This window comes from Apostichopus japonicus, chromosome 8 (genome assembly GCF_037975245.1).
Source record: "Apostichopus japonicus isolate 1M-3 chromosome 8, ASM3797524v1, whole genome shotgun sequence".
NCBI classification, from domain to species: Eukaryota; Metazoa; Echinodermata; class Holothuroidea; order Aspidochirotida; family Stichopodidae; genus Apostichopus; species Apostichopus japonicus.
This window is the reverse complement of record NC_092568.1, coordinates 79,923-107,618: the sequence shown is the minus strand read 5'-3', so window position 1 is coordinate 107,618 and position 27,696 is coordinate 79,923. Positions and strand designations below refer to the sequence as shown.

Here is a 27,696-nt window from a genome sequence, read left to right as displayed (position 1 = left end):
ATTGTTAACCGTGCTACAAAAAGATATGGGATGCCATTTAAAAAATTATCATGTACAGACTAAAAATAAATCATTAAAATAAACAAAGGCTTAAGATATCCAAAAGACAGTTCTTCGTCAAAGGCGCACATTTTATTTGCCAGTAGGGAACATTTGCTATTTTGAAAAAAAAGTGTGGGGTGGGGCACGTGCCCACAGTGCCCTCCGGCTCCTACCCCCTGCCCTCAGTATAGCGGTGGTGGGGTGATTATATGCGCTGTTAGGAGGGTGATAGTTAAGGGGTTAGTGGTAATCTACGGAAGATATTGTAACCGGAATCAGCTGGTTGTCATTTATAATACACTGTTATTGCAATAGAAAATATGGACACAGGTATATGCTCTAAGTGCGCAATGGTTCGGTTTCCGCTATGCAAACCGCACGTATTCTGGAGAGTACATTATTTCAGAAAATCTAGCCCCACCCTCCACCTTGCCCCAATCCCTCTGCCCCCATATGACCATCCGTTATTCGATTATTCCATTTATTGTGAGTACGTAGGACAACTAAAAAAGAAAAGAAAAAAGGAACACTTAGATTTGAAATATTTTATTCACTGCTTTCCTCTCTTCCAATAGGATTTTCAAAATTTACATCATATGAATATTCAATAAATTACTCTGCATCCGATTTATTTCGTAGCAAAATATGATACATATATGTCAGTCTTATAGTTGTGTCATTTCATGATATTTCCTCTCTATTTTCTCTTTTCTTTGGTCAACTTTCTTTGTTTTCTGATATAACACAAAACTGATGGTTGATTTAAGTAACACAACTTGGTCGAAATTAATACAATCGCAGTAACACGTAACAAGAAAAATGAAGAATGTTCCATTTAAACCCGTCAGTGCTAAAAAAAAAATTAACATAAAAATGACCAACAAAATAAGAAAGGTCTCTCCCCCTCCCCTCCCCTCCCCCTCCCCTCCCCCACTACAAAAAAATGTTTAAACGGTTTATAGGTAGAGATTACATTAACACGAGACTATTGTTAACAAACTTTTCGTGGGTATACGTCCAATATAAATTGTGATAAATGGATATTCAACGATAGAAGGTTACCATGTTTTACTAGAATACTATCGTTATAATATTAATATATAATATGGGCAGTTCTCATATTTATTTACTTCCCACGATATCTCAAGAGCCCTTTCTGAAAGGTAAAAACAGAAATGTTCAAATTCTTGTCCATGATGTCAAAAAGTTCACTAGATCAACATGTAACACTTCGCATTGGATATAATTATAATTGCCATATTTGACCAAAATTTGTTAAATTACGGTGATCCGTAAATGAAATTTGCTAAAACTTTACGGTTCTCGGTTTGTCGTTTACGATTTACCCTTTATTAAATAGTAATATTATTAGCCGTAAGACCTAAACTAAAGATAAATAATTCTGATATTTTGTTTTAGTCATCGTAATTGTAGCGTATAGTAAACAGAAACTCTCGATTAACAATTCGTAAATTTATGTTTATTTAAAAAAATAAATAAAATAACAGTAGCCTTACACCGGTCCTTGCAGGCTGTTACCATGGTAACCGTTGAAATAAGTTATAGTAGAATTTAGCGTAAGGCATCATTTTTATCCTGATAAAAGTTCTTATGCCAGCACAAAAAACAATGATCATACATTTGCATAAATTCAAATGTTGAAGCCAGATGGATGTTAAACATTGTCGACATAAGAGTTAAACTCAACCTATCAGTCGGTTTAATTTGTTGAGAGGAATTATCTTTTCTAAAAGTTTTTGATATTAATTGTATTTCACTTTTCAGGTATGTGAGAGATAAGTGCTAAAATAAATAAATAATCATAATAATAATAATAAGTATAACAATAATAACAATAATCAATGTTAATAATTACAAGAAACAAGAAAGAGCCACATAGATATAGATCTCATAATGGATTGAGGAATATGCAAATTAGATGTAAATATTCCATTCTTTGGTCAGATTGTTGGTTAGAAAGTTGTAAGCTTATGCCGTATACAGCGTTTAAGTTAGTACGATATGTAAAAAAGGAATTCGTCCCAAAGTTGACATTAATTAATATAGCTAACATTTTCCAAAGCTAATTTCCTGCAGGGATGCCATCATCTCGGTTAAAACACTTGTCCCATCTTCTGTGTATTCTGCCTCATGATGAGAGACGGAGAAGAATGCCAAACATCATCCCTAAACCGTGAAATAACTGATATATGTTTAAAAGTGAATACATATGATAACATATAGAAATCATTTAAATCATCAACTTAATCAAACTCCCAATTTATTCAACAGAGCTGAGATAAACTTATAATTTTGTCCATATGATGGACGGAGACTTTAAAGTTAACTTGTTCAAATTGGATTAAAGAACTCACGTATTATATATGTTACACCGTTATAGATATAGTTACAAGCATGAATTATCAATAGTCCGCATTAAATTATGTATTAGGATATCGTCAAGTATGCTTACCCCTGTCCCACCCCATTGTCTCTCCCCCTTCCCCGAATCAGCCCCTCCGAAAGCAAAAGGTTGATTACGCCACTGTTACAGACATTCGTTGCAACTCATACGTAATAACCAATGGTGTTAACATGTAGCTATACTGCATGAACTCCAATACATATTTTGTATCATTTACAGTGTAAGCTGTTTTTAAGACGGACGGCAAAAATCGGAAGAAAATAAGAAAAGAAAAAAAAACACGAAAAGGCCACTTGCATGAATGAAAAAATAGTACTGCTTAATTCATAAAATTAGTTCTTATTTGCAATTTTTAAAAACCTTTGTGTTATCTTTATTCATGCTCCGTGATAAATTTACGATCGATTGTGATTGCACATGCTTGTAACCATGGCAACGCGACCATAATACAGTCCGTGACACTTCCCACGAGGACCTTCTTGAATCATATTTAAGGTTTTGTTCATTATTATTATTATTATTATTAATATTACTATTATTATTTTTCAATCCGAACCGCGGCCGTATTGGATCTCGGCCTCCTTATTGCATAGCGTACGTCGAAGCGAGCCATTGACCAACGAAACCAGCCAAACTTGACGTTAGCTATCAGACGTTGGTCTCACGATCCGAGTCGGATCTCACCAGAGGTGAGGATGACGTCATTCCTTCGCCCTCGTATTCACTTCTTTGATCTTCTGGCGGTGTGATGCCTCCGTTCTTGGAAATACTGGAGTGATTTAAATATGGCATTTTCTTTTCGTCGTCATGTTCGACGGTGAACGCGTTCCGCGAATTATTGTTGAGAACTTTTTGGTCGAAATCGTCCATTCCGCCTTCCAAGGAGGTACTAAGAGTAGGCATGTTCGACGGCTTCTCGCCTCCTGGTGGACCGGAGATACTGCCTGAAAGTCGCGAATATTTTGACAGGCGGCGCTCCTTCTGAACTTCGTCGAGATTTCCGTCTAGTCTTCGGAACCAGATGGTAGCGAACAGGTTGAAGATGAACATCTCAAAAATGTTGAGGAATTTATCGTAATCTGTAAACATGAGTGATAAGAATAAAACAACATTGGTAGCAAATGGTGACAGAATTAAATTAGATGTTCCGCTCAATTATACACTCAGCATGCCCCCTACCTACCGCTTCCCCGTCTGACAACCATATACTCGAGAAAGGGGGGGGGGAAGGGGAATAACAAGGAAATCTTTGTATGTGTGTCTGTGTGCACAATGTACATATATAAACGACACAGAAAACGAAATAATTTATTTTCCTGCCAATACCAACTAAATCAACTCCCAAAGATAATATCAAACACTCTCGTATGTCATCGTAAATGATAAAATATGTCAAACTTAATCATGAATATTCATTATTTTGAAATTTTAAATATGCAACCGTTGGACTTACACAATCCCCTCATTGGCGGGATGAATGGTGGCCTACATGCAATTCCTCCGAAGTACACAATAAGACTGATGGTAAAACCCTGCACGCTGGTCAAGATGAGGGTCAGCTGAACTGTGAAAAACTTAGGCACCAGATGAAATTCCTTCATGGTGTCCTTGGATATACGGAACATAATAATGATACCGTTCAGGGCAAACATCGATGAAAACAGCATCATGATTTCCATCACCAGCCACGGATCCGAGCCACTGAACTGTGAAATGTGGATAAAATAATGTTTAAAGATCATTTGGAAACCTCTTAAGGAGACACAAGCCCAACCCATCATTCTATGACAGGGTTGTCCAACCTTTTGCAGAGGAGGGCCACATGGAATGGTTATGATGAAGGAGGGGGCCGCATGAACCCTACGCTCGATAGTTTGCGCGAAGCCCAAGGCAACAAAATGTAAGCACTGCGCGCGGAGCGCACTGATTTATTTTCCTTCCTGATAAAACAGATAAATAAAGTCCAGCCGGTTCCCCCCCCCCCTCCCCTCCGCTGAGAGAGTGTCACACAAACTGACCTGTATGCATTTTTTTTTGGACCCAGAAGGTTCGAATGATTGATTATATAGCTTCAAATTGTTATCAATAAATCTGCTCAATAAATTTCACACCGTAGTGCATCTCTGGCGGGCCGGACGCAACCCTGCGGCGGGCCGGACTGTGGCCCGCGGGCCGTAGGTTGGACAACCCTGTTCTATGATTATCATGCAGAGTCCATGGTGATGAACAACATATTCCGTTTGGGAGAGGTCGTGTCTGGGAGCCGTCATATTTCAATCTGTGATATTATAGTGCCATGCACCAGGATCTGAAACCTTCTGCTTTTCTTTCCATATTATATTTCAAGGCAACAAGTTAACATTATATCAGGTAAATTGTTAACATTGCTGATATTGAAACCAATGCAATTATTAGGCCATATAAAGCGCTGCAATATTTTACACGCAACATTTCCAAAGCCCATCTCCATTACAGAAGATTTCAAGGAACTATTTAAAAAAAAAAAAATAATGTGGCTCGATGACGTCATATTTAGACTTGATCAAGTCTTCATCCATGTGTGTGAAGGAACAATAAATCGGTGATATCTCCCAAATGGAATGTGATTTTTCTCAACTGTTTCGAAAATTTGTCCATGACAATTATCTCCATCACGTACATGAACAATGATGGCTATATGTTTGAATTCCCTAGCAAACAAGTAGCATGTGACATATACAGCGTATATTGTACCTACCCATTTTAATCTTAGTAAAACTTCACTGTCACTTATGTGTCGCATTCATGTCAAAACATAAAAATTACAATTTTGAGAAGGTCTATTGCTTTTAGGTAAAAAAACACTTATATAGAGAATCACTTATCGACCTGCCATACTTTCATAGCAGATTAACCTAGCCCAGTCTACTTTGCATATTGGAATCTGGGCTGAATACATGATTGCAACTATTACTGGAGGCAATGCAACTAGCTAATTTTAATCTTTTTTTTTTCGATGAAGAGAAAAAGTAACATGGTTGAATCGGATCAAGAAGACATGGCAACTATTTTAACCAATTAAACGTTATATTGAAAATGTCTTTTGAAGCACACAAGTTGCTTATATGAGTTGTACTAATTTCTCTAGAAGTCTAACGTCATGAGTAGGGGAGGGGAGGGGAGAGGAGACGTGGACGGATGAGGGTGGGGTTAGTGGGGGAGGGGGGGTTATTGGGGGAGAAGAAAACACATCACTCTAAGTCTCCAATTGATATTATAGTGATCGGCATGTTTTATGCATTCACATTTGCCATTCAATGGTTACATATATACCAGACCATTAAACAGGGCAGGATGTTTATAAAATTCTAGTATTTGAACCGCGCTAACCGCATATGGTTTCCTTATTATTTCTTCGTAAAATGAAAGGAAGAATGTTTGAACGGTTCATGTTTATGTATTGTAAAGTTCGACGTGAATGACTTACATTTCCTGGCGTGTAATTATTGTTACTCCATAGCATCCCGCCAATAAATAACATCATCGGTTTGAATATTGCTGTCTGAATCACCATAAACCGGATGGCACGGATAAATTTCTTGTATGTGGGTCTGTTTGGAAAAGAAGGGGAAAAAAACACGAAAATTTAGACCAAAAATGGAAAGAATGTAAAGATTTCTTTGAAGTAAGATTAATTTGGTGTATTTGATGACAATTTCTATGACGTATGAAGATCAAATATAGTTGACAAATATTGAAAGGAAAAAGAGAGAAAAAGTTGGTGAGTCGAGGAGGATAACCACATTTAGAACCCCATCTTAGGGGTGGGTACACTATGTAGATCCGCAGATCAGAGACGAGGCTACACGAGAGAAGCATGATGAGGAGGATAATGGGAGGAGACTAAGGGAGAGTATTGCGTGTACAAGTAGAACGAGAAGGCTGAGGAGAATGAGAAGAATGAGGAGGAGCATATAGAGGAGAATCAGTAACGGAATGAGGATGAGAGTGAGGAGGCGAATGAAGGGCCGAATGAGGAGGCGAGTGGGAAAGAAAATGAGGAGAAGCTTGGTTAGCTGAACAGGATAAGTACGAAAAGAAAAAGAGGCGGGAAATTAGTAGAAAATGCAGGAGAAAAGATGAGGAGGCGCATTGTGAGGAGCATAGAGGAGGAAATGAAAAGAGAAAAAAATGAGGATATTGGTGAATAAAATAGTAGAGAAAATTGGGAGAAGAATTTGGGGCAGACTTCGGTACGAGGCAGCATAGAAGGCGGAGAATGAGGAGAAACAAGGGGATGGGGAAAGTGAAAGAGAATTGGCGGTAAGGTGGGGTGTGGGGGGAGGGGGGTTGGAGCAGGTGGAGAATGATCAGGAAGATGAGAGGAGGAAGAAAATGGAGAGGTGAACTGGGGGCAGAATAAGGAAGAGATGAGGAGAATGAGGAGACAAATATGGAAAGAGAATATGGAATAGATTGAGGAGGAAATCAGGGAGTGCAACACTGACGCAATCGATTTGAAAATGTAAAACATTCACGTGGATTTACTTACGGAACTATTGGTATCTTCGGCCAAAGACATGTACAGAAAATAAGTAGAGGCGGACTGCCGAGAGGAATGATTTGCCCTTTGAGTAGATTTAACAGGCCATCTTTGGAACCATAGTAACCCGTTAGCAGCATAATAAATTGGACGAGCGCCACGGAAAAATACCTAAGGTAAGAAAACAAGGTTTGTTACAAATGTTACACATGTTACAAATGTTTCACATGTTACACATGTTACACATCTACACATGTTACACATCTACACCAGTTACACCTGTTACACATGTTACACCTGTTACACATGTTACACATGTAACACATGTTACACATGTTACAAATGTTACACATGTTTCACATATTACACATGTTACACATCTACACCTGTAGGCTGTTACACATGTTACACATGTTACAAATGTTCAAATGTTACACATGTTACACATGTGACACATGTTACACATCTACTCTTGTATAGTTCCAAATATATCGCAATTCTGTGACACAGAACAGATTCTGCATCATGGCCCTTTGACAAATGTTGATTGTTATAACAAGCAAAGAAAGAACAAAGGTATGTATACTTTCATTAAAGAACGTTTATACCATTGTTTCTAAACAATTGCACCAGAATAAACATCACACCGATTTAACAACCTATATCAATATATTTACTCCATTCAAGAATTACGGTTTCCCGGTCTGTTTTTTTTTTTCAAACGTATTTGTGTAGTATATTTATAAATATATCTATATGAAATCATGAAGTGATGGTTTGATAAACTTACACCTGGGCTGTAAAATGAGTTAGGAGGGCAGCATTTGGTACTAGAAGGGCCATTAAGGAGGTCGTACAGAATACCTGTTGGATAAAAAGAGAGACACAACAATGATTCCTTTGCCGAAGACTGCATGTGAACCCACCCCTTTAATTGCAAAGACACCTAATTATCATCGCAAACGCAAATTACGAGTGTGTGCAAAGTTTCTAATGTTGCGCGGGTACACCACTATCCGTGTTTTCAAACTTACATAAACTTTACATACAAGGGATGCTACATCATACTTATTGTGTTATTATTTGCTCATATAAAGTTACCGGTGTACTGCAATATATATAACATTTCCAACCGTGATATATTGCCATTGTTTTCTCTTGTGTTTATCAATCCTGCGGGTACATTGTATCTGCCCACATCTCATGTATCCACGTTACATAGAGTAACCTTCAATCGATCGTTCATTTGTTTCAGCCGGAATGTTAACGTATCAATGCAAACCGACATATGCATGGGAAAACAATGGGTTATATTCGAGGACTCGGATTTTTGGCTGTTTTTGAATCAAATGTTCCAAACCACAATTTGGCGAACCGTGTGAATGAATTACTTAAAGCCTTAAAGAGCACGATATGTAATGCATCATATGTGACCTGTATTTACATAGGGGTCAAACTAATAGAAAGACATTTGACAGGGGGGGGGGGATGTTTAATCTGTAATCACGGCTAATAAACATGTAACGCCGTAGTTCTTACTCTAACATGAATGTTCTTCAAGTTATATAATAACACTTTTTACAATGCTTCTCACCTCTGCAGGAGAGGTGTTAGGATAGGGACGGACATGTTATCGGGTGGGGTGGGGATGGGGGAGGGGAGGTAATACTTACTGGATATATACCCATGACAAAAGCAAGTTGAACTTTCCTCCGGCTTGGGATTTTTCTGCAGACGTAAATTAAACTCTCAATAAAGATACCGACGGTCAGAACAGTCAGTCCAATTGCGAAAGCCAAGAGGATTAAAATGGTTCTTTCTTCGGCCAAAGCTACCAAATAAAAAAGAAGAGATATCAGGATTAGGAATTTTTCTTGAAATTATTATCACCCAAATTCATCCAGTTACAGCGCTGCTTAGCCTAACTCTTTCCTTGACGACTCACATTGTGCCATTCCCCAAGGCTAACTGCTATACCCTTGAATATCCCCCTCCCGCGCTATCCAGCGCTAGACCCATCGTAAAACGCTGAGTTGGGACGCAACCATTAGTTGAGGAAGAGTGGAAATGAAACATGTTGTAATAATTGACTTGTCAAATCTTCCAACAAATGGTTTGACAAATGGCAACGATGATGTTACAGTGACGTCTGACCGATGTATAAAACAAAATTTGGGAGTGACCGCCCCCACCCCCTTCGTAAATAGATACCATACGCTTTCATCGGGTGGGTTAACTTTATAGTCGTACCTGCTACTTTAGGAAGCGGAGTAAACATATATATAATTTAAGTACTCGTTTGTAGTTTCACGCTGTTTATGGTACTCAATATGCTGCACTCGAACTTGTACAGTCCGTTACTCTCACATCTACGTGTTTTTATCTCCCCCGCCGCCCCCCCCCCCTCTCTCTCGCCCTTCTATTAGTAACGCCCATAAGGCCTTCCATCAAAACGACTGTCTGGCCTAACCTACCAGCAAGGAGCTGCTCTGTCGTCGGTTTGATTAAGACCGGTCCATCACATCCAAATGGATACTTTGGTTTTTCCGGTGCTAGTGTAGAACCCACTCCAAGCGCTAACTCAGTAGTGTACCACGTGTCATTGTCGTCTGCCATATTGAAATTCTTCCTATTTCTCTTTGCTTTGTTCTCTCTCTATCTCTTGGCTAAGAGCTTCCTGCGGTGGACGAGAGAAGAAAAATTCAAACATTGATCAAATTAGATGATGTCAATATATGTAGCAGTATTTATGAAGTTATTAGTTAGGTTGTTATTTGCAAAAGGATTTTTTAGAGAAAATACACGAATAATGAAAAACACGATGGCGCGAGCTTGTGTGGTAATATGAGGATGATGAGGGTGAGTTGATGTGGTTGAAGGATGGGGGCAGCATTTGCCGGTTACCACCACTTTACTTTTGGGCTCCGTCGGTAAGGAATCCATACTTTAAGTAGACATGAATCGCAGTTATCAACTCATTAAGCACCTTTGACACATCTCCCTTGAACTATATATATTATATTATATTATATTATATTACATATATATATATATATTCTACTAGTTACAGAAGACGCCATTGTCCTCTTTTGTTATTCAATCTTGCCTGTATATTGTACATCTGATACCTCATACCTATACAAACATCGTTATTACTTCATGTGTACGGGTCCTTTATTCGATTCAACCCGCATCATCTTCGATAGAACATTTTATAACCAACATCGATAACTTTGAATTAGGTCAAAGCAATTCTTCAGAGTATTAGTTTTCTACAAGGATATATCTATAGGCCTAGGTGGTTTAACGATTAGCAGACAACCGACAAAAATTAAGTGAAAGGTCATCAGAACAGACGAAACGATTGGTTTGAAGTGTTTGAACTTTGCTTGCAGAAGTATAGGATATACTTTCGAGTCAGACAAAACATGTCACCAAAACAGAACTAGCATTGTTCGATACAGGTGACAAACGCTTACAGTGGAATTACGACCTTCCTTACTGGTTTCGAACCTCTGGACAGATAATCAGCGTCCATGACCTATAGTTAGGTAGGGTGTCCGCATATAAAGCGGGAGGCCCGGGTTCGAATCGAATACTATATATATATAACTATATATAACTATACATATCTATAGTTTCCATTAAGTTCCATTAAGAATTTGCCAGGTTTTCAAATTTTGACCTCTGCTGACCTTTGACTATGACAAAACAGAATATAGTTCATGTACTAAACAAGTTCAATATCTCCAATGTAAGGTGGCACAGCCCACACACATCCATACACACTGACACACACACACATAAATGCATCATCGTTTTACCTTCACCAAGGAATACAAAATACAATATCACAGTTAAGCCAACAACAAAAAAGGAACTAAAAGGGGGAAGAGGAGAAATTAAAGAAATTAGAAAGAGAAAGTGTTGTTTAAAGAAACAACGCGACAAAGAAAAAGTGAAAGAAAACCTGAGACTAAAGAAAGGAGAAACTTGATGATCTGGTGTTCAAGAAACAGACCGATTAAATCGAAACTATTCCTGGTTTGTTTTAAAGTTCAAAAGTGAAGTGTTTGCTTGCTTATCACTGACGACTTATCTGCCGGATAATTAATTAGATCTTAAAGGACAATTTAACCACCAGTTGATTACATACTGCTGACATAGCTATTGTTATCTCGCGGTTGTAAAACAAGTTTAATGTAATTATTAATCTAGCAGAAGGTATGCGATCCGTGTTCTGATAGCGCATGTAAATATCGTACCCACGTGACTAATAAATTCATATTGTGGTTTCATTGAACTTCCAGATAAATATGCATGGAACGACCTATCGAACCACTCTCCACCATACCCCCACCCCCCCCCCCCACATACCCACGATACCACCATGCCAACCCACACCCTTCAATTACCTCAGCCACCGCCACCCCACAACCAACTAACCCCCTAATTAGTTAAGCCACTTTACTGGTGGGCTATATAGTTGTTTCGTATATATGACAAGGGGTGAAATGCGGGGTTACGACTCGAAGTTATGACTAGGGGTAGTTGACCAAGAGTCATGACTTGGGCCCTTGGGGTAGTTATAACTACGGGTCCCACTATAGGGATTGAATCGGGTCAAATAGACGCCATCTCATACTTTACATATAGACATCATCTTTTATCGTTACATTCCGACTATACTCCTGGCCAACAGAAGGTATTTTTTTAATAGAAAAGTCACCTTAGATATAGAGCCTGGGCACGAAACCCAAACTACTTGAGCCACTGTCAATCCCCAGTCCTATTACATCAACAATGTAACCGTATGATCATGACACTATCAGATGGCACATGAGTCACATATGACATAACTATAGGCCTATATAGATACTCACATACCGATATGGTTCGGGTATATATTGCCGTATATCACCGGCCACCGGCAAACACTGTTGACAATATATCCACAGCACGAAACTGTACATAACGTGATTATTTCACCAAAGTTCTTCTAAAATCCAAAACTTGTTTCTGAAAAATATGCATTTTCAAACACCGTATAGTAAGAATTAATCTGTTGGTCTTTATTGTACACCTATAAACACTAGCTGGCGACTTTACTCGTACTAATCCAGGGACTCATTTTGCTCACTGACAACCATGCCTAACTCATAATCGATATTCTTAGAACCACTGACCTATTTTGAATACAAACCTCTACACAACTATGACTGTAAGATCCCCGCACTAGTGGTACAGTTATAAACTCCAATTAGACAAAAGATGGCTTTGAATAGCTTCCCGAAAACAGCAATTTAAAACCGAACAATAAGCTTACCTCGACCAATTCAGGCGCACTGTGATTGACAATTGTCATCAATACAATAAGCTTCGATATGTTCGTGCCCCAGTCCTTGTGGCCTATATTGTGCAGGCTAAATCGTGCTTGTTCTGGTCATGGAGGTAAAAACACCTTCATGTTCTGGTGTACAGTTCAATATGTAAGTCTTGGAATGAACTTTTTGTACTGTGCAATGTATTTGTATATAATACATGCATGGGGAGTTTTTGTTTTGATTTTCCGCTTTTAATGATACCGTGATAGCTTTTCCTTCTGCTATATACATGCGGCAACTTAAAGTAGTAAAATGTTTTATAGCATTACAAATTTTTTATGACCTATATTTCATTCGTTTTGTCATCCAGTTTTTGTACCGTATGTTATTTTTTTGCTTTCGCACAAAAATGGTGCGATTAGCTGTTAAATTATACTTATTTGCATATACATTTTAATTGTTGGTACCAAAAACTGACTCTTAGTTATAACAGTCTAAACTTATATTGAAAAAATAACGCAATATTTTAGGATATTCAATATCTATTGTGACAATTTATTTAAAGACATGATCATGGCTTCATAGGCACAAATTAACAAGACTATTCAAATACACTCATGTCCCAATCCAGGTTGTATTTTTATAACACAATCTCGATTTTTGAGAAATGATCTTTAAACAGCTACATAGTTTATAACACCGACCGTAGGTAAATTCCTCCCGTGCAACAAAACCCTCATTGGAAATACATTAGAGTTCTATGACCTCAAATGACATGTTTCAGCCGATTCTGTGTGTATCGGGTGCATGTTTACAATCTCTTAAAAATGTTTCAAGGGGAAAAAATGGTGTTGAATGTCATTTAGCGATACACTGTTATGTATATAAAGTTCGAAGAAGAATGAATTAACAATGATATTAAGGCCTGTTTACGTAGGAACCGACATCATCATCAATTTAGCCTTAAAGGAGCATTCCAGATTTAATAAATTTTAAAGGTCAATATCGAGAAAACCGGAACTACTATAGAAACATTACTAGCATCAACAATGTTTTCTCTTTTTTTTCTCGGAATATAACATGCTCAGATTAAAATTCTGAATAAATCAATTATTAATAATCCTTTCGAGTGTAAAATAAGTTGGTCGGTCAGACACTTGTGTTGGTAGTAAGCACATGCAACGGGTTAAAGTCTCAGTGAAATTCTCAAAAATTGTTGACTTTTTAGTGAATAATAAGTTATATACCTTAACTAACTCAATGTACCTCAACTTGCACTTTAAGGGAATTTGAGGTCGAATGGAATCGAAAATTTAACCAAGCATCCATGCGCATGCGCATGCGCATGCGCATGCGCAACGAATTTCAAATAGTATATCCATTCATTTCATTTAAATTTCATATAAAATGCATAACTGAGCAGGGAGGGAATTATGGTTTTAATATTGTCTGTGTTCAGTGAGGCATTTTTCATCCGACATCTGTATTGAGATTATACGTGAATGGGTTTAGGCGTTTAGACTATAAATAGAGCCTACGAAATGAGAAATTTGAAGATTCCTTCCATTTCTATATAGACATCACAACCATTAAGATGAGTTATAAAACAGTTTAATCATAATTTAAAAGAAGTACCCTTGAATTATGCCTAATTTGTGTACTGTAAAGCGGTAGTGATAAAAAATTCCCAGGAATGCAACTTTTAATAAAAAATTTTTTGTCTGCATGGCGAGGCTAATGAACTTATTATTATGTAAGCAATATAAAATATGTTCGTTCGCTATTTGTTGGCATATATTATATGGGTATTATATATGAGTTGGATCCAGGATTTTTAAAAAAGGTGAGGGTAGTCGTCCTCCTCCATGCAGAAATAGAAAATGTTGACATGAAAATAGAACAAGTTATGAGGCATATTTTACCCAATAAATTAGTATGTCTAACTGTGTATGATATTTAGGTCCACACGCAAGACTGTGCAATAACTTCTTGTAGATTTTTTGGTGTGGGGTCGGAAAATGGGGAAGGGAATATACACCCACACCCACGTCACTTGGATCCGCCCCCCCCCCCCGCATATATATATGCTATTTTATCTGCTTCACTGAGAAGACAAATATAGCCACTTCATATATGTCTTAAGATTGGTTTACTATACCGTATTGCCGTAAACGTTTTAGGGCGGTCACAATCTTCAGACCTTTCTAGCTTATTTTCAAAAGTTTTCCGTTAATGTCTCTTGATAATGATTACGTACTGAATGTAGAATGGAGATGAGATTGTGGGGGGGGGGGGTGGGTAAGCAAGGGTCCACAAGGGTAGGAGGTGACAGGTACGGGTCATATAATAGTTTCTATCATGCCCGCCGTTGCATGAAATGCTCCTTTTGTTCTCACCCGGATATATGTGAAGGGAGTGGGGGGGGGGGGTGCGAGTAGGAGAGCGGCCTGTCTTGTATACGCAATCAGAAAAAGTTACGTAAGAGAAAATTGATAAACGTGAATGTTGCGCAATATGCAGCTATAGGTAATTTCCATACTTAAGTTGCTGTTTGTTATATGTTTCAGTGGCACACACACACACGCACACACACAAATAAAACAACATATATGTTTTCTCGAGTGATCTTCAATTTTTCATTTTATTTTAAACATAAAATAAGTCTTTGGAATCCAATTGAATCACTGCTATAATTGTGTATATATATATATAGCATAATATTTGAGCAAAAAAGTGAATGTGATATAGGTTGAGATTGGCGTTGTTGAGGTGCATGTATCAGCTATACTGGACTATAGGCTATTTACGATACATCCCGTTAAGACAAGTAGCGATATATAGATAGATATATAGGCCTATATAACTGTAATATAACATGTCTTTCGAATGGATCAACAACTTAAGAGGTGGTCTCTCTATTGATGCTTCAACCTGCATAAATACATCGTAGGCCTAACTAGTGAAGCAGTATCACCATTGGCAACCTGCAACTTTTCGATAAGTAGCTACTGAGTTTCATCAAGGTCTACACAGATTCACATTTGATGCATATGTTTATACTATACGTACATGGATATACTGTACAGCTAGCGGTATATTGATTTCTTTTTGGGGGGGGAGGAGGGGTACATATCTGGAATGTTAAAACAAATTTTCCTGCATGCGGGAGATTGACGTTAAGTTACACAATTAATCGGTTTTTGTGACACGTGATTCCCGTCTTCTATCAACCCGATTACCACCATTTCGATCGATAAGCGACATGATACTCCAGCCCAATCCAGTTGCTGTAGCTTTTTATATGATTTAAATACAAATAAACCTAAATTTTTGGGTTTGTTTTTGGAGCTGTACCTAAAAAAAGGTTAACGCATCTCACTCCATGATTAGTATATACAACATGTTAACCTGTATACTTTTAGCATTTACTGCTGAGATAGCCTGGGCATGTCATAACGTTCATTGTTTATCTGAATAAATCCAAAACGATTTACCAATATCAGTAACTCAGTCGTACTTTGATCTCCGAAAATTCTTTTCATAGAGTTTGTATATAATTTAGTTGTTCAAATTACGAAAGATATATAATATACCAATTTTATGTGTTTAATTATTTTTATTATGTTGAATGATGATGGTTATGTGAGGGCGGCCTATAGTGTAGTATTGATATGCCACGATACATTACAACAAATACAGGGGAAAATAAGTGTTAATAATATATTTATATACAGACTTTCATACGCATTGTTCGAGTACCGAACAGTATCGTAGGACGCGCACAGGGAGAATTCCCCCTCTCAATGCAGGAGTACGCGTATATGAGTACAAGGGTCTGAGCGAGAATACTTAAGTTTACACTAGAGTGTACACATGTATACGAGTAGAAATCCACCATCAGGGCGAGTAAGAGCCTGCCGGCAACACTGTATGCTAGTAGAATAAGTGTATGGACTTACTACAAGTCTATCTCTATGTAGCTATTTCGGTAATTTTAAGATACTTTACCTTTAAAGATTAATTAATATCTGGAATATACTCTCATTCAAATTGAAGCTCAATATCAAAGATGACGGCGGCTCCTTAATTCACTCCAAAAATAGAATTAATGTTTATTCATATATTATTAAATTCTAACAACTCGCCCACAAATTGTTCTCCTTTTTTTTTACTTCAAACAAACAATAGAGTATCAGTTTATGCAATATACTGCAGAAAGTAACCTTCATAAATTTCCAAAGCATTGTATTAAATCATATGAAATATGAAACCATCAAACTTGTTTTGCTTTTCCAATACGTTTTGTTTTGTTTTACTTTTGAGTCTGTCTGCTATAGACTAAGTAGACAAGCCATTTTGATTGATTGACGTCTGATGTCTTAAAAGTCTTTTCTCACAAAATGAAATTGATATAGAAATAATAAAAACCTGAACGGATGGCAGTGGTATTGTTTTTAGCGGTCTATACAAACACCTCAACATTAATTAGTTTGCCTTCAGTTGTCTTTTAAGACTAAAAAACAAAAAAAAATTTGTCAACAAATTCTTAGAACACTTAGCAATATGAAGTTTCAGCTCTGAATTGTCCATTCGGGTTTTGTTTTTTTAGTTTTTTTTTTATTGAGACTTGTAATTGAAGGAAACATTGGTTAAGGTCGTCTCGAAAATACTAACTTAAAATATAATTATGATGTGTATAATTATATATGACTAATTAATGATTGGGAAAATGTAATACTGAAAAAAAAATAGCTAAGGCTAACCTCCGTAACCAACACAGAAAGATGCAGTCCGGTCCGGTTAAATGTAACTCGTACAGTATTAATAACCCTCACACGAAACTGAAATGAGATCAGGCCTCCTGGCGTGCTGCTTATGAACTTTATATCACGATAGGGGTGGGTGTAGGTTACCCACTTGAGTATATTGTCAACTGAACTTTGACTTAATTTCAAGATAACTGTACAACCTAATCTTGTCTCTGGTTGGTTATTCTACAACATAGTTGACAAACGATTTCCTACATGAATTTTTTTCTTCCATGTAAATATGATGTTTTGAATTTCAATTGGACAAAAATGAAACTAGCGGGCGCTATTATAAATAGTGATAAGTAACAGACTATATAGTTTCACTTTATCTGCTTTAAAACCAAGTTATACCAAAGATCTGGAAATTAGCTGGCTGAGTAATCCATGTTATTGCGTCATTGTAACCTTTAAGAAGGTATAGTCCGTTTACATGGCAAACCATTTTAGCATTGATTCCCAAGAGATATCTCTAAATTAGAAGAGATTGGATTTGAGAAGATAACGATATTTCTCCGGATTATTAATATATCTCTAAAAGGAGTAAAAAATATCTCTAATATAAATTTAGTTATCTCTTATTTGCATCACATATATTTTTTAATTGTATAGGCTAATTAACGATATCCCTGATACGAATTAAAAAGGAAATGGCTAATTTGAAATAAAGGAACGTGGAACGGGCAAGGCATATATTGAGGACGGGCGGCGTGGTCTGAATGAGATAAAATTGCAGGTTTTTATGAGACGAAAATAGAATTAAATTGTTCAGAATTGATTAATTGATAATAAAACACAAGTGCTTTGTTTATATTATCTAAGATTGACACGATTTTATTAAAAGCGTCGAGTTTGTTGTTCATCTATCCCAGTCTCGTACTCCCCATCCATCCGCTTACCCCACCCTAACTGTTTACCCGTACTAACTGTTTACCCGCCCTAACTGTTTACCCACACTAACCGTTTACCCACCCTAACCGTTTACCCGCCCATGCACTCGCATACCCGCTTCCCCTACACCCTCCCCTATCAGGTACTCCTAACATTCACAGAATAGTTGAGTGTCGTACAACATCGTGAGAAAAGACGAAATGCATTTTTTTTTTCTATTTAAGAATGATATTTTCGCTTTCTGGCTTATTCTCAAAAGTTCAAAATGTCACAAATATGTTATAAAGACAAATACTTCCTCATTGTTATATTTCATTGTTATATTTTTGACCTTCCTTGTTGTCTGCAAAGATAATATTCTTAGCGAAATCCTTCTCCTGTCACTAGTGTGAAACGGTTTCCTTTGGTATTTTGAACTTATTTAAAATGTTAAAGTGAATATTTGAAGTTAATTATGCAGACAGGGGTTATATGGTCACCATGACAAAGTTTGCTTAAATTTGGGTTTATATGATTCAAGAAAAACTTGATAAAATTAATAATGATATCCTTTATGTCTTTGCCATTCGTTTATACTCAATTTAATCTCGAGCATTTCCACAATACAATATCATACAGTTATCATATAGGTATTTAAACAGACCGAGAAACAATTCTAAATCACGCGTAGCTGGTTAAACAGGATAAAAGCTCCCACGAGCTTTGGCTTGTTAAAATATTATTATCATAATTGGAACTTAATAAGTAATGATGAAGCGATAAAACGATTTTGTGGCATTGTTCGACTTGGCTACCACTTCTAACTGTTCCTATATCCCTGCAATGCGATAACATTCGGGGTTATGTTTAATAGCCCAATGCCCTCGGCCACAACGAACTAGATATGTAAACACTTAACTAATTATATCTCAACGTTCTCTATCTAATATTTACATAAAGGTTACAACAAAACACCAAATTCCAGAAGCTCTTGTTAATATTTTACTTTCATACATCAGATAAAATACAGAATATAGATATATAGGTATTGGCGCAGATTGTACTCTGCTTTTGTGAATATGTCTGTATGTATATATATGTATATATGCTTGTGTACGTCTGTGTGCTGCGAAGAGAGACAGGTTGGACCAGGGACCATTATATCACCCGTTCTCCCCCACCCCCTCCGTTTGTTTTTGGAAATCATAATTTTCCAAGTGAAGTATAAACAATGAAAACATATAAACGTGACTAGAAGGGCTGTATGAACTGTATTGTTAACAATGGAATTATATACAATGTCTGCAAGAATATATAGCTGTTTGTAACCTGCTATATATTTCCATGAAATATTTTTAACAGTATGAAAATGTCTTACCAGAGAGTCAGCACCCTGGTACGACGACCATGGAATTACTATCTTGTACTTTCATTGGTATGGCGTCAACAGATCAAAGTATACCATCTACTGACGAAGGTTTTACTTAATGTTACCCCATCATGTGGTTACACCATCACGTTCATAGGATTTAGTATGAAGAATTGTATCCTTCACAGTGCACTAGTAAGTTTAATCAATATAGTCGAGGCTAGTATAAAAAATTATATATAAACAACTTGAAGAGTGAGGGCGAGCCGGAGGGAGGGGGAAGGCAGAGAGGGTGAGGGAGGAAAACGAACGGATAGAGGTTGGAGGAGAGCGTGTGGAATCAAAGGAGAAGATGGGGGGGGGGGGGACGGGGAGGGTAAATAAGCCGACACGTAGTCAGGAGGTCTGTAGCTGACGTGGAAGCCCTGTCAGGACTGAGTAGACCTGGGAGGGGAGTGGGGGGGTCCCAATAAGTTCACATAACGTGATAAGTATTCGGTGGATCAGCAGGACGGAGTAGGATGTGGTGCGGTGGGGTGGGGTGTGGTGGGGTGGGGGGCTAGTTGTGCACTACTGGACAACATAGAAGAAGCTGGAATTAATGATCAACCTGAAGCTCTGTAGTTCGAAAGCTTTCTCTCACTTTTCGAAGTCAAAGCGGTCAGAAAGGTTAATGATTAACCAGGGCATGTCGTGGTTCGACGGGTACGGCCAGTCTTAGGGAGAAGAATAATGATATTGCGGATATGCTATATTTTCACTATATATGCTACCGTATATTAAGATAGTAGGTATTTTATATATATAGATCTCTTTCATTTGTCTATAGCTATATAATATTTATGAGTCATTCATTTAGAAGTGAAATATTGATTCAAAACCTCCCTTGAAGGCTGGAAAGATCTTGCAAAGCTATATGGTTACTTTCTCATTTTATATAGCAACAGGCTATACTCACAATACGAGATAGATCACGAAAGATCGAATTTATACTCTATATTGTTACACTGCCATCCCTACAATCCCCTCCAAGTATAGTATCACGGTCACGTGATCATATGCATTATGCATGCGGCAGTATCATGATTCCCTTGGAAAAGAAACAGATATTACATATGATCCGAGACAACCTATCAGTGTATTAAGGTTATTGTGTGAAAAGGCTATAGCGGTTAAGGAAGGAAATATATCGGTAGTTAACCTCAGTTCTTGCCCGAGGTGTAATAGTGCAACAATCTAGGTGACGTCATAAGGCAATTTTTAATTCTTTTAAACGTTATATACTGTCCGTGGCATGTGACCTTTGACATCTGACATGTGACCTGTTGAAGGAAAGACATCGGGAAGTGGTATATATGTAACATTACGCCTGCGGGACTTGGATATATAGGCTAAGAGAACATTCTGTTTACGATCAAAATGTCACACTGTTATTTTCTTGTAAAGAAAAGCCACTCAAGAAAGAACCTAGGGACGTCAACCACACTACTGAACTGATCCACTCTCACCCCCCCCCCCCTCACGGCCCCGTCCCCTTGCATCGAGACTGTGACTTTGTGATCATCGTCACATGTGTATCACGAGTCCCTTTGTCATTGTAGTAAGTTGTTTCTGAATATATGAATATGCAACAGGGTTATTACATATTTATGGCAAACAGACGTCATTTGTCGGAAAAGGCCTTTAGATCTATAGTTGGTAGGGATGGAGTGGTTTTACGTGCATGGAGCCGGGCTTCGCTTGGCAACCCAAGCATGCTGATAATAAACATGCAGGGTATTGTATTTAAAATATAGAAACTGCTGATACACGAAGGCCCTAAGCCTAACTCAAAACAAGCAACAGTGTTTCGGATGCACGTGCCTTCGCATGGTGTGCACAGACGGCTTGCAATGAGTTTAATAAATGCCTTTTCGTAATCATATCGTTTTAGACTACTTGGTTGCATATACCATACCAACGGAATTATTCGGTTAATTGAACGCTCAATTAATTGGATAATTTGGTTAGTATTTGACTGCTGCTGTGACCGTTCGTGAAGGCTGTGAATATATTTTGTGATATTGATAAAAACTTATGAATATGTAATAGATATATGCATTCCACTTCTAGAAGGGACGTGCCTTCTGTAACTTATTTATGTTTTAATTTAATCGGAGAGTTTAATCTGTAGCCAAATGCACGACACGTCTTAGGATTATCATTGGCCAAGATGAACTAATTTGAGCATGCGCAGTAGTTTCTGTCCAGGTCAAAGACACCGCACAGCTTGCTATAGGAGAGACCTTGTTATTACAAATGTACATGTCATATAGTTTGATATGACTTAGGTATGAAATATCTGGCATACTTGCAACATTCCCGCACTACGAATAGCAATGCCACAACAGTTACAATTATTACTAATAACTGTTTCATCGCTCGTGGAGGGAAAAAGGTTCTAAATAATACCGACTGAATCGGAGAGAAGTGTGTGTTAGTACCGTAGCCTACATTCTGAGACATTCTGAGAATAAAAACAATAACAGGGTCAAATGTATGCTCTAAAATAGCAAATGGTTACTACAAATCCCACTCCTGTTACTCGATTGTATGACACAACTTTTATTAGAAGATATTTCCCAATCACCATCACCCTTCATCACAATCATCATCACCACCGACGATACCACTATCATCACCACTACCACCACCAAAACCATAATTACCACCATCACCTCCACTACCGACACTATCACCATTATCAACATCATCATCGGCACCACCAGCACCATCATCACATCCATCACCATCACTACTATCATCACCATTCCCGTCCTTATCACATCACGTTCTCCAGCACTATCTGTCAATCACCATCATATCATCCCATCAACTCCACCACTACTAACCCCCTCCACACACCAGTCCCTCACCATTATCGTCATTATTTTATTATATATTATATTCTTTCTTATATCGATTGTTAATCAAAATCATGATGTAAACTCTGTCGTTAAGAATGCTATTAACGATCATCTGAAAGTTCTATTAAGCCAACCAAAAAATAATCCTGAAGTTTTCCAAGCTGGTTTATCAGTTAGTAATGAAATACGTGAACTTAATCATAATCGTGGCAACCGCCTAAATATTGGCTTATCCTTGTGCATTGTTTAAGATCGATTTTTCGTCAAAAGATGTAACATCTGCCAACGTTTCGGCCACTTCAACTTGAGGTCAATGTCTTATATACACCATCTAGCCCATCCTGCTCAAAATGCAGTGAATCTCATGTAACTGACAAGTGTAAATCGATAGGAGTTACATGCTGTAAATCCTTTAGTACTAATCGTAGCCAGAGAGTTCGCATTGTAGACATTTGTTTCTAATGCTGTTGGCGTATCCTATGGTGTTCCACAGGGTTCGGTGCTGGGACCGGTGTTATTTAACATTTACCTGAGATATAGTAAACAAACCACTGATCCCCGCACCTTCCCATAACCTCCTCACTTCACATTGAAAACGAATATGTTTACTTTGTAGAACGGCAAATTACTCATCCCATTAATTAAGTGTAAGGCAGAAAATTAACAAGACCTGTGTATATTTTGTATTTATTTGTTGTATTTATTTATTTTCTGACTTATTTTTGGAAGCGGTGTCATATTTATACAGAACTTTATCGAATCCAAAAATTATTTGTTTAGTAAACTGATTCTGTCTATTTTAGGAAGATTTGAACTTTAACCCCAAAAAGAAAAGAAAAAGAAAGAATCTGGTATATAAAGAGGGCGCTAGAATGAACACTCAAACAGAGCCGTACATAGGGCTCTATCGCTTTAAGAAAAAAATGGGCTTTCCCGGTCCTTTGTCATAAGCCGGAAACAAATAGACCCATTCTGTATTGTACGATACTATAGATGCAAAGTTCCATTAACAAAAACTATTTGTTTGTTGTCATCGCAAATAGATAAACACTTTTATATGGCTTACTATATGGCTGGACATACAGTTATATGACTTGGAGAAACTATAGGCTATACCAAAATCATCACTATTTTAATCTCCTTAAAAATCTGTACAATTTGCTACAAAGAACAGTATCATGCCTGCAGCTCTTTTTCACTTGCTTCAGAAAGCCCTTATTATCTTCGTCAGAAGTTTGTTGAATAAAAACTTAACAATTTGAAGAAGAAATTTCATAGGTATACCTTAGCAATTGAATGTCTCCACTTGACTGACACATTTTATAAATTGACTCCGACATTTTTTTCTTCTTATTATTAAACCTTATGCTTATAGATATAGTCATAGTAAGTGTGATCTCTTGGGGGTTATACAACGAGAAGAGTGTTACCTTTAACACATAGCCGATGGGTAATAGGTAAATGAAGCGCTCGAGTTGTTGGCATCGCAAACAATTACCCGCGAAAATAAACGTATTTACAGAGAGAGACGGAGGTGGAGAAAGAGAGAGAGAGAAAGAGACGGGTACATAAAGTACTGCAGAATGGCCCTATAATAGAACGGGAACAATAACTTGTCACACTCCAGTGGGCTGTGGTGACTTTTCCCTTTGTTCGATTTTTGAGGTAAAACAGCTTTGTTGACGTTGCCAAAGGGAAACCGCTGGGGTTACTGGGGTAAAGGCCACGGGGAAACCCAATCATACTAGTTGATTGGTATCAGTAAGTTGTCATACCGCAAAATACCGGCTGACATCTTCAACAGTCATTCGTGCATGTATTAGTCTGATGCCGCATATAAGAGTACAATACTTTAATAAGATGCCTATACAATCACTTGCGTAGTTATTCAGTTATATGGAACGCCAAAACATGCGTGGTGCGTGCTTGTGTTCAATAATTGTTGTCGTAGACGTGGATATTGTTTAACCTATTTATATCTAGTTTAACAAGATAGAAGAGTTATCTTTTTGTTAATTATCTGTTTGAAGGTTACAGTCGTGTAGAACAATACCATGCATGCATAGACGGTAGTTTTGGTGTCAATTGATAATTGTAGGATATTGCTCTAAACTTACATTACTGAAGTTATGATTTACATGTAACTATTTTCTAACAACATGTACATGTATATACATTTATACTGCAACAACGGACCAAGTTAACACCTGAGAATGGGCGTGGGAGTCGAGAGGTGATGAGTTATGGGGGGGGGGGGGGAGCAAAAGGGCTAGACAAACCATATCTCTGTTTATGATAACGAATTAACGTAAATGCAGTTCACATGTTATCATATCTTGTCGTAGTCACAATCATCCGTTGTGACATCAGAGAAATGGACATGCGCAGTTCTTATCGAAGCTTAATCTTGAAATTTTCAAAATTGAGAGAGTTAATTACAATACCATCGTGTGCAGGACTAAACTTATACACTATTTGTCTTATTGAAATTTACTACAAATGATTAAACACATACCGGTGCCTCGTACTTAAGTCGAAGATATATGTAGTCATACGCACCCATTCACCGATTTTGCCCAAATATCATGATTGACGGTATAGTTAAAGAATGTGGTTATTCTCCTCATTTTACGACTATCGCCTTCAAACAGGCTTAGACAAGTTCAAAAGATCACCATTATTTATCGAGCTCAATTCACGCTCGCTTGTCTTCATTCATTGGTCTTTGTATGATAAACAGAAATATCGGGAACAAAAATGGCCGCAAAATTGTAAACAAAGAAGAAGAAAAAAACTTTGAAAGATCCTTCATGATCGCAGTAAACTTGCTTCTATGGAACGCCATGAAGGCTAACAAGATGTGACGATGATGTACTACCGAAAGAAATTACTATATTGATGTTAACTTACTGGTCGAAATTGTACTGCAGAAGGCAAGCCTTTTCATTCTGGGTCCCGGGATTGGGCAGAGAGAGAGAGAGAGAGAGAGGTGTGGGGGTTGGGGTGGGGGGGGGCGTTATATGCTAATCGTCTGAATAATAATTAACTAATCATTGAAAATCTGATCTTTCAAAATAAATATTAAAATATAATCTATGCCCAAGATGGTTTAAAACTTCCATCATAATAAATTCGTTCTTTTTATTAGGTAAAATGAAAAACCCATGTGATGCATGTACACATGTATGAAAAACCATGCTTACCATAGGAAGTACCGTGTAAGGTATATTGAATTGATGATAACATGAATTGTCAATGAGGCGTACTTCATCGCTTCCTTTACACAACAACATCATTAATTCGACCTGCATTTGAGTCAACATTTCAACCTTGCTTGCAGACGGAATATCACTTCTCCTTTCAGGTTAATCAGCGACCCCATTCTAATTCTTTTAACAATGCGTTCTTATTTCCTTCCTTATATTTGTACCTGGAGGTGAGTTTCACAATTCGTAATTTGGCAGAAGGCTTCTAGTTTTTATATTTCATGGTCCAACAAAAGAATGGAAAACTGTTTTTGAGTTCATACATGTCATCTATCTATCAAAGTTGATTTCGTTTTGATTGAAACATATGTATTGTGATCATGTATATGATATTAAGAGTCCAGACACGTTGGTTATTGAGTCATGGACGATTTAAAAAAAAGTTGTAAATGTTAATGAAATTGCTTCTAATGGCCAATAACAATTCTTAATTAATTGAACGGTGTCAAAGGTCATCCTTCAAGCAATGGCTCATACGTTTTAGTTTTCTTTTCTTTTTAATAATTCAGAAGACACTTTTACTGCACTAGCTGGAACTAGTAAGGGTGAAGGGTTATATGTCAGTTGTACTATTTGCGTGTACAGATATTATCTACTATACATACGAACAAAGTTACCTGAACAACGTGAATTGAGCGATTCCTATATATGACTTCACCAAGCAGACTATGTATACAGAAAGCATATATACTTTATTTGCCGGGCTTTTCAACTAAGTTTGCTTGCATCAAACATCGGACTCGAAGGATGATCCTATTCTATAGCATCTATGGCTCTCTAACGTGAACTTGTTTGGTAAAGCAGTTTGACTTGTTATTGGAGAGGGTGATGGATAGTCTCTGAAATGTGAGAAAGATCTCATGACATCAATGTCAAGTTTGGGTATAACAGAGCATACCTCTCTGTTTTTGTACCGTAACTTTGTGAAACTTGTGGCGTTCTGATTGTTATCTTCAACGTTAAGATGTACATGAACTACGTGGGTATTGTAGCTAATGGAAGTTATGGCTATTACCATAAACAGTTAACGCAAACTTATCTTGTATATGATGTATGGTACAGAATGAATAGCCCTATAAAAGAGGAAGATGAACGTCTTACAACTTCGTCACCATCACGGGGTGGGGGTGGGGTGGGGGTGTGGGGTGGGGGAGGAGATAAACAGAAGGTAGGAATGGTGATGGAAGCTCCTTTACTCGGGAATTAGGGTACAAACTCATGTTGATTAGTTAATGCGACTCGAAAAAGAGCCTGATCTCAGATTTATCTCTATCATCTATACATAAATATAAAATACTGACTTAACTTAAAACTGACTTCTGTTAACCTAGGCTGCTAGCTTGTATGTAAAAGAATGTTCTTCTGTACAGCTTAATAAATTAATTAAATTAGTTAGAGTACACATTCATGCCCACATATAGATATATGACTGTCATATTTATCTATTTAAATTTTTTTCTAAACAATACGTTAGCAATATGCTAAATGTATATGCGCAACCCCACACTAGTTTACAGGAAGGCAAAGTTCATTGATAACAGTGGAATAACGCAGTGCATCTTTATTTCTATTTTTAATCATTATCATTATACCGGTAGGTACTGTTAACCTGCCTGCTACGAAGTGTTTCGAAAGTAGATATATATATATATATATATATATATATATATATATATATATATATATATATATATATATATATAGATATAGATATAGATATATATATATATCTATATATATAGATATATCTATCTATCTATATATATATAGATAGATAGATATAGCCTACCTATATATAAACCAAACGATGAAACGTAAGCGTACCTGTCGTCTGCATCAATGCGCTCACGACTGAACCTCCTTGGTGTGAATATGCACTCGTACGTCCGGCCCGCAGCATGAATGGTAGGACAAAGAATGCCGCGTAAAATAAAACTTCAACTGAACCGCGAGCGACGCACACGCACAACGGAATGAAAGTGACAGAAGTCTTTGAATCAAACTGTAACCAGTTTTGGGAGCTAGCTAGCTACACTTGTGAACCAACACAACTGTCGCTTTATTCACAGATCGTAAGGGTTGCCCAATCCACCACGTTGTTTAGAGAGAGGCTGGGCTTGGAAGCACACCGGCTCATAAAATTTGATACCAATTCATCGTATCG

The 27,696-nt window shown here is 37.4% G+C and overlaps 1 protein-coding gene across 3 annotated transcripts; it reads right to left on the bottom strand.

Moving 5' to 3' along the window:
• Positions 1 to 742: 742 nt before the first annotated feature.
• LOC139970967 (organic solute transporter subunit alpha-like) lies at positions 743 to 27,659 on the bottom strand. 3 transcript variants are annotated; one of them, XM_071977062.1, is made up of 8 exons: positions 27,322 to 27,659; positions 9,464 to 9,666; positions 8,663 to 8,820; positions 7,780 to 7,853; positions 6,999 to 7,160; positions 5,934 to 6,057; positions 3,921 to 4,173; positions 743 to 3,546 (listed from the first exon to the last, which is right to left on the bottom strand). In XM_071977062.1, the coding sequence occupies exons 2-8, from the start codon at positions 9,603 to 9,605 to the stop codon at positions 3,116 to 3,118; spliced, it is 1,344 nt and encodes a 447-aa protein (XP_071833163.1). In that variant the 5' UTR covers positions 9,606 to 9,666; positions 27,322 to 27,659; the 3' UTR covers positions 743 to 3,115. The 3 variants fall into 3 exon arrangements, with proteins under 3 accessions (XP_071833163.1, XP_071833162.1, XP_071833165.1); XM_071977061.1 differs by having other exon boundaries at positions 27,357 to 27,658; XM_071977064.1 differs by lacking the exon at positions 27,322 to 27,659 and adding an exon at positions 17,077 to 17,212.
• Positions 27,660 to 27,696: the final 37 nt, after the last annotated feature.

Coding starts and splice junctions, on each gene's coding strand:
- LOC139970967 (XM_071977062.1), bottom strand. CDS start 9,605: ATGGCAGACGACAATGACACGTGGTACACTACTGAGTTAGCGCTTGGA. Junction 7,854..8,662: donor TTGTCATGGGTATATATCCA/GTAAGTATTACC, acceptor TTTATCCAACAG/GTATTCTGTACGACCTCCTT. Junction 3,547..3,920: donor CCCGCCAATGAGGGGATTGT/GTAAGTCCAACG, acceptor TCATGTTTACAG/ATTACGATAAATTCCTCAAC.